This window comes from Prinia subflava, unplaced genomic scaffold, assembly GCF_021018805.1.
Source record: "Prinia subflava isolate CZ2003 ecotype Zambia unplaced genomic scaffold, Cam_Psub_1.2 scaffold_48_NEW, whole genome shotgun sequence".
Lineage (NCBI taxonomy): Eukaryota > Metazoa > Chordata > Aves > Passeriformes > Cisticolidae > Prinia > Prinia subflava.
In genome coordinates, this window is record NW_026961012.1 from 152,156 (window position 1) to 160,282 (window position 8,127).

At 50.2% G+C, this 8,127-nt stretch overlaps 1 protein-coding gene across 2 annotated transcripts; it reads right to left on the reverse strand.

Annotated features, from left to right (window-relative positions):
• Positions 1–6,150: 6,150 nt before the first annotated feature.
• Positions 6,151–8,127, reverse strand: LOC134565444 (zinc finger protein 3-like). 2 transcript variants are annotated; one of them, XR_010083916.1, is made up of 3 exons: positions 8,002–8,127; positions 7,261–7,337; positions 6,152–7,076 (listed from the first exon to the last, which is right to left on the reverse strand). XR_010083916.1 is itself a non-coding variant. In XM_063425034.1 (2 exons), exons 1-2 carry the CDS (start codon positions 7,400–7,402, stop codon positions 6,538–6,540), a joined length of 681 nt encoding a protein of 226 aa, XP_063281104.1. In that variant the 5' UTR covers positions 7,403–7,987; the 3' UTR covers positions 6,151–6,537. The 2 variants fall into 2 exon arrangements, 1 of the variants encoding a protein (XP_063281104.1); XM_063425034.1 differs by lacking the exon at positions 8,002–8,127 and having other exon boundaries at positions 6,151–7,076; positions 7,261–7,987.

Genomic DNA, 8,127 nt, shown 5'->3' on the forward strand with positions numbered 1-8,127 from the left:
GATTTATGGCTCCTGAAGAGGGAAACTGAAAAATCAGTATTGGAGATTGATGGACCTGGAAAATAGAAACTGGACCCCACATCTGGAAGCTGGACCCCACCACCTGGGATACATATCCTGGATGTACATCCTAGAGTACTGAAATATCCAAACAGATCACAATAGCCTATAGAATTGTCCAGGACAAAATTTAGATTTATGACTGTTAAGTATTGAATTGTGATATTAAAACTAGAAATGGGAATTGCTGAGAAAGCTTATGAATATGTATGAATATAGCAAATAAAATCCCAGCAAGTCCAGCAATCAACGGGCATTGGGAAGGGAAAATCCTTCTGTATGTAAAGAAAATGTACCCAGCGCGCTGTCTTTGCTCTTACTTTACCATATTAATTAATTAATTATTAAATTGGATTGCTGCTTGATATATTGGCCGTGTCAAGCATCTCATTTCTAACACTGCTCCATGGCGACCCTCCCTTTCCCAGCTAATCCCCTTTTTCATCTCACTCACCCTTGGATACAGCTGTTACTCATCAGGGGCGAGGCTGTATTGGGTAATTAACACAGCCTTTAATTATCAGGGGTGAGGTCACCTGTATTCCCTTCTAGGTTTTGCTTTTTCTTTTGGGGAGGTTTTGTTTTTTTGTTTGTTGTTGTTTTGGAGAGGAGATGGGTTGTTGGTTTTTGTTTGTTTGTTTTATTACTGGTTTCACTAGTGAAAAAACTGCTCAACACCAGGCAGAAAGCTCTGGTCAGTTATCAGGAGGAAACTTTAAAAATCTCTCTGAGAATCAAACACAATCCATCTCTTCCCCTCTCCCCCCTCCATTACAAACCTGGAAATACCATTTTGACTTTCAGAGGTAACAGCTTGTGTATTTGTAATTAATGAAAATGGGGCTGGTTTGTTCTGAAACTGAAGTGGGAGATGGTATTCCAAATTCTCCATTGAAATGTGAATTCATTTCAATGATTTTTTTTTTGTCTCTCTTTTCTGTTGAAAAACTGAAAACGGAAAGGAGAAGACCCACGAAGTGAGCCCAGACTAATCCAATATTGTAATCACTGGTGGCCAATATCCAAGCTGAACTACCAGGCTGAGTGGCCAGAGAATGGCACCTTAGTTTGTAACACCCTTTTACAGCTGATGTAATTTTGTAGAAGAGGAGGGAAATGGAATTAAATGCCTCGTGTGGGTTCATTCTTTTATGTGGAGAACCATCTGGAGCTGCAAAAGGAGTGCCCGGTGCTGGGGTGGATCTGGGGTAAGCACAAAGTCTCTGGTGGCCTGGTAGTGGTGAAGGTGCCTTTCTCTCCATCCTGAGTCCATCCTGAGGTGCCTCACCTCTTCCCTACAGAGAAAATCCAGTGAGAGTAAGAAAAAAATCTGAAAAAAAAAAAAAATTGAAACCCTTCTCGAGACCCAGACTGAGGGGATACACAAGTTCTACTAGATAATCCAGGAGATTCTGCAGAAAGAGAGATGATACCCCAGACTCTACTAGGAGGGAGGTGGACTCTCAGGGTTGTGTTCCCTGAGATTCACCCCAGGGTTGCTGTTCCCTGAGGTCTGTGGGGTTTTGAGCTTTTCTTGCCCCAGAAGTCCAGCGCCAGAGCCAGAGAAAACAAACTGAGTCCCTCTAGGAAACTGCTTTTGGCTTCCTTCCATGTTAGAGCAGAATTATCTCAAGGTTGCTTCTTCCCTGAGATTTTTCCTTGGGGTTGCTGGCCCACAAGGTAATAAGGGTCGTCCCAGGGTTGCTGTTCCCTGGGAGTTTCCCCTGGGTTGCTGTTCCCAGAGGTAATACGGTTTTCTGTCTTCTCTTTGCCCTGGGTGTTACACACTGAAGCCAGAGGCAGAGACGACAAACTGAGTCCGCCGGTATCCATTTCCAAGGTTGTTTATTTTTCATTATCTCAGTCTTTTTACAGCTCTGCCAGGCCTCCCTGGCAGGGTACCTTATCTTAGTTCTTTCTCAGCTCTGCAAGGCATCTTCAGCAGAGCAGGACACGCGGCAGACTGGGCGGATCAGAGAGCCCCCTACCTTATGTACAGTATCCCTGACCCAACCACTGTCCGAGACGTATTTTTTATTTACAAAATTTTGCCAATGCCTATTACCTATACTAACATGTCAGTTCTACTCTAAACCAATCTCTAAAACCCAACTCAGCAAAAGATGGGGGACGAGAACAAGAACAAGGAAGACAGGGGCCACTCCCCAATTCCTCCATCTTGTCTCTTCAGCCCCATATGCTAAGAATCCTAATTTCTATATTTACATTCTACAACAAACCATCCACTATTTATTTCAAATTCTTAGGATTTGTGATTCTTTCTTCATGTGAGCATTCACTTCCATGGATAGAAGCTCGAATCAGAGTCCTTCTGGGCTCTGTGGGAGGCTGGCTGACCCCCCTGTACAGATCCCAGACCCCCCTGTACAGCCCCCTTATTCTCCAGGGCTGTCAGAGGGATCCTCTGGACTCCAACAAATTAATCTTTGTTAAAGCACTCACTCATTACAGACTGTGATAAACGCCAATCACTCGCTTTTTGAAATTTATGAAAATTTAATAAAGAATAAAAATTCTTTACAAAAATTTTAATACAATAATAAAAGTTTAAAAAGTTTTCAGAGACAGGACAGATAATGAGACAATAAGAGCAAAGAAGGTAGCCCGGGCTTATTGTCCCCCCTCCCTCCCAGACAAAGGCTAGGAAGGAGAAGGGCCCAGAACAAAGAGAAGTCTTCTTTTTTAAGCCTTCAGTTTATGACTATTCATATCTTACGTAAAACAAGTAATTTTCAGCTGTTTCTTGTCACAAAAGCTTTCTGCTAATTAAAAGAACGCATGAGAGCATACGTCCTTGAGAAAGTTGGGTTCTGTGGATAAGAGGCCATAAATTCTTCTTCACTAGAAGGTTTAGAGGCCTCTGTAAGGTTTTTAGGGGCCTCTGTGAATGTTATCTCTGTGCTGAGGAATTTTTCTTCTTGAGAAAAAAATATAACACACATACACAGCTTCTATTGTACTATAACTTATTGTTAATTACAAAACTACATTCACTACATTATTCTAATGTTAATATAGTATAACTTTTCTATCTATCAGATTACATATAGTAAATATCTGCGTAGAGCCACACATACAATATGCCTTTTTCACACAGACCTCCTATTCCTTCTGTGTATGACAAATGTACAGGTCAGGCAGACTCTGCCTGCTTGAACAGAGCTGACTTTGCAAACTCTGACAGTTCATGGGTGCAGTATTATCCAGAGCAGAGTGCCAGGACTGGATCCACAGAGCTGGATCCAGCAACAGACTGGATCATTCCTGAGATTCTCCTCGGGGTTGCTGTTCCCTGAGGTGTGCAGCGTTTTTGAGCTTTTCTTGCCCCAAAATCCAGCGCCAGAGCCAGAGAGGACAAACTGAGTCCACCAGTTCGTGTTTCCAAGGTTGTTTATTCTTTCATTATCTCTCAGTTCTCTCTCAGCTCTGCAGGGCGTCCCCAGCAGGGCAGGACTGGGCGGGTCAGAAGGTCCCAGGCTTTATGCACATTCTCCCTGACCCAACCCTAACCCCACCGTCCAGAATGTACTTTTTATTTACAATTATTTAAATCTTACCAATATTTACAATTATTTAATATCTTACCAATACTTACTACCTATGTTAACATGTGATTTCTACTCTAAACCAATCCTTGAGATCCAACTCAGCAGAAAATGGGGGACAAGAACAAGAGCAAGGAGGGCAGGACCACTCCCCAGTTCCTCCATCTTGCCTCTTCAAGCCCATACACTAAAAATCCTAGATTCTACATTTACACTCTATAATAAACTAAATACTGCTTATTTTGAATTCTCTCAGCTTGTGATTCTTCACACACTGTGGGCATTCACTGCCATGGCAGGGATCAGAGGCAGTGTCCTCCTGGGCTCTGTGTGAGGCTGGCTGAGCCCCTTGTACAGACCCCAGACCCCCTGCCCGGTCTCCAAACCCTCCAGGGTGGCCAGAGGGGTCTCCTGGACTCTGACAGATTATATGATGCAATTCTAGATGGGAATAGGAGTCCTTATTGAAAGGGGGGAAGACTGGACTAACATCACCAGCAGCATCTTTGTCAGTGGCAGCATAAACTCAGTTGCTGCCCATCCAAGCCTGGCTCTGCAGCACAAAACTCTCCATGCTGCCCTTCTCCTCCTAAATTAAATCAATGATTTATGTTTTCCAAACAACCTCCACTACCTGAATTTAACCAAAGCAAAAGCTGAACCCTAAAACCGCTGCATGAATTCCCAAACCATCCCTGGTGTCCTCTCCACAGTTCCAGGCAGCACTTCAACGGGAAAAAAGGATGGCTGAAGCAGAAAAATCCACCTGTTGTTGTGACAAACAGCCCCATCTCAGCTGCTGTGAGCTCTGGGGATGTGGGACAGTGTCACACCTGTGTCACACCTGTGTCACAGCCTCACCTGCTCTGGTGCCTCTCACAGGTGGGGTTTTTGGGGTGCAGGGGCTTGGCAGCCGCTCTGGGGCTGGCCCAGAGGCTGCAGTGGCTGGGGCTGGGGCAGTGACCACCCCACCTACACAGAACTTGCCCTGGCCCCCAAGCACACCCTGGAGATGTCTGGGGCCATTCATCATTTCTCTGCTCTCCAGCACCGAGGCAATGGACTCTGCCTGCAGCTCTGAGCTCGTGCCCAAGGCAACCACCCCTGGAATGGGGCTCCACGGAGCTGCTCTCAGGAACTCCCCCCAAAAAATCGGGGAGTGCCCCAAAACCACCTCAGAAATGTGGGATGCACCAAAAATCCCCTCGGGAATGTGAAATGCCCACAAAACTCAATCAGGAATGGGTTCCCCCTCTCTTCATCATCCCCTACCTTTGGCTGTCTCGTTCCAGACTTCACCACATCCTCCCAATCCCCACCCAAACCCATCCCACCCCTCCAGGAAATCAAGGTCTCCTTCTCCAGCTCTATTTCCCCCATCCCACCCCTCCCAATCCCCATCCCACCTGACCCAATGTCCATCTCACCCCTCCTGATCTGCATCCCACTTCACTCAGTCCCCTTCCAACCCCATCCCACCCTGAGGCGCTGTGGAATTGAGTAATTTTGAGGTGGCATCGAGCAGTTTTCAGTGGAATTGAGTGGTTTTGAGCTGACAGATCAATCCCTCTTGTTTTTTGGATTGCCAAGAAATGGAGACAACTACACCAAATATCCCCCAAACCGGCAATATCCCCCCAAGTATTTCCCTGAATCGTAGATTCCCCTGAAACAGATGTAAGAAGTTAGGCTTTAAATGCTTTTGATGATTCAATTGATTTTTACCTCAATTTTGTGTGCTTTAAAAGGATAAAGATGAACCAAAAGATAATCACAGGCAAAATAAAAGGACCACCAGCCACCTCCCAACCTGGATCGCAGGTGGGTCACCAGGGCTCTTCCCAGTGTGGGTCACCTGATGGGGGACGGAGCTGGCGCAGTGCACGAAGCTCTCCCCTCAGTCAGGGCACTCACAGGGCTTCCCTTATGGTGCCTCTGTTGGTGTTGGGGACAGGCAGAGCTGTCTGAGTGTTGGGGACACTCGTGGGGCCTCTCCTGGTGTGGATGCGCCGATGGGCGACGAGGTTGGAGCTGTGCTTGAAGCCCTTCCTGCAGTCAGGGCAGCGCAGGGGCCTCTCCTCTGTGTGAACCCGCTGGTGCTGGAGGAGCTCTGAGCTGAGCCGAAACCTCTTCCCACACTGGGAACACTCATGGGGCCTCTTCCTGGTGTGGATCATCTGGTGGACGATGAGTTGGCACTTCTGGTTGAAGCTCTTGCCGCACTCTCGCACTCGTAGGGCCTTTCCTTGGCGTGGATGTTCTGGTGGCGGGTCAGGTGGGAGTTGTGGCTGAAGCTTTTCCCACACTGGGGACACTCGTGGGGCCTCTCCCGGGTGTGGATGAGCCGGTGCCTGCTGAGGTGGGAGCTGTGCTTGAAGCCCTTCCCACATTCAGGGCAGCGCAGGGGCCTCTCCTCTGTGTGAATGCGCTGGTGCACGAGGAGATGGGAGCTGGTCTGAAACCTCTTCCCACACTGGGAACACTCGCAGGGCCTCTCCCCAGTGTGGATCATTTGGTGGGTGATCAGTTGGGACCTCTGGTTGAAGCCATACGGCCTTTCTTCAGTGTGGGTGTTCTGGTGGTGGATGAGGCCGGAGCGCTGGGTGAAGCTCTTCCCACACTCCCCACACTCGTAGGGCCGTTCCCCAGTGTGGATCCTCTGGTGTTTGATCAGCTCAGAGCTGTTTCTGAAGCCCTTCCCACACTCCCCACACTCGTAGGGCCGTTCCCTGTTGCCATGAGGCTCTGTCCCTGGCTAGGCAGTTTCTCCCGCTTGCTAATGTAAACATTGGCATGTTTTCCTAACTGTCTCCCATTGTTTACATATTTCTAGCTGGGAGGAGAAAAGGTCATTGACAGCTTGACCAGTGTGAAGTAGGAGGTGGGGATTCCATCCCCCAATCGATGGTCATTATATGAAATGTATATAAGTGACTTTGTAAATAAACATCGGGTCTTCCTGCCCTGCCCTGCGGAACCTAGAACGTCTCCAGAGTCTCTCAATCCCGGTCAGGCCCCGCGGAGACAGTTCCCCAGTGTGGATCCTCTGGTGTTTGATCAGCTCAGAGCTGTCTCTGCAGCCCTTCCCACATTCCCCACACTGGCAGGGCCGTTCCCCAGTGTGGATCCTCTGGTGGCGGATCAGGGAGGAGTTCTTGCCAAAGCTCTTCCCACACTCCAAGCACTCACAGCGCCTCTCTTTGTCACAAAGCTGCTCATGGACAAACAGGTCTGAGCTCTGGCTGGATCTCCGGCCACGGTCCTGGCACAGGGTGGGTGTTTCCTCACCAGGGCACCTTTGGATGTGTTTGGAGCCCCTCCTCATGCAGGATCCGGGGCGCTTTTCCTCCCCATTGGATTTCTCTGCTGTGGATCCACTCAAAACGGCCTCTTCCAGGAGGTTCTGCTGTGGGGATTTGTCCTCCCTGGTCTCTTTCCTCAGCTCCTTTTCTGGGGGAGGAAGGACAAGGACAGGATGGGATTTGTGTCTGCTCCAGAGGGAAGGGCAAGGAGATCCCCCCAGTCCATCCCCGGCAGGACGGCGTCGGCAGCGGGGTTGTCCTGCAGCCAGGGCCAGGCTGGGCTGGGAGATGGAGCAGGAGAGAGGGGAAAAGGGCAGTGACTTCCTCCTCACCTGCCTGGCTGTCCCAGGGATATCTTCCTCCTCCTCGCAGCCTCCTCCATCCAGCCAAGGTTTGGGGATGAGAAATCCTGGTTTGGAGAAAATCAAGGGATGAGCACATTGATTTTGAAGGTCCTTTTCTGTCCAAGTCCATCTCTAGAAGTCACCGGGAATCTGGGGTTCATGTGAACCTCCCAAATACCAAAAATCAAGCCTGAAAATGCCCCTCAGGAGTTCCCCATCTCTGGTCTCTCCCATTTGGTGTTCAGGCTCCCCCCTGTCCCAGCTGTCGGGGGTCACGCTTGTACTGGGGGCCCCCCCGTCTACTCGGTCCCTGCCCTCCCCAGGCAGCTGAGAGTCCCAGGAATCCAAAAAATTCCCCCCTTTTTCCACCACCCCACTTAGGGGGGCTGGGAGATTTTGGGTCCCGGGGTCCCTTCTCCCCCTATTCTCTGCTTCGGGGTGCAGGGGCTCTCCCGGGGCTCCCCAAACCCGGGGTCCCCCCGGTCCCACCGCTCCCCACTGAGCTCGGAGGGCCCGGCCCGGGAAGCTCAACCCCCACCGCGGGGGTCCCGCATCCCCCTGCCCCTCTGCCGCCACCGGGACCCCCCAAAAACACCGCCCGGGACCCCCCGAGGGCACCTGCGGCTCGGCTTTGGAGCCCTGCAAGCTCCAAACATCCCTCCCCTCAAAAGACCCCAAACCCAGGGATCCCCCCGGGATTTTTGGGGCGAGCTCCCCCTCCCCGGGCACCTGCGGGATGGGGGGCGGTGGTCCCGGGGGGCTGCGGGTCCAGGGAGCGCTGGAGTGGCGCGGTTCCCTCCTCTCCTCTTCCTCCTCTTGCTTCTTTCTGCCGCTCCGCCTCTTCCTCCCTCCTCC

Coding starts and splice junctions, on each gene's coding strand:
- LOC134565444 (XM_063425034.1), bottom strand. CDS start 7,402: ATGGACTTGGACAGAAAAGGACCTTCAAAATCAATGTGCTCATCCCTT. Junction 7,077..7,260: donor TCCCTGGGACAGCCAGGCAG/GTGAGGAGGAAG, acceptor TTCCTCCCCCAG/AAAAGGAGCTGAGGAAAGAG.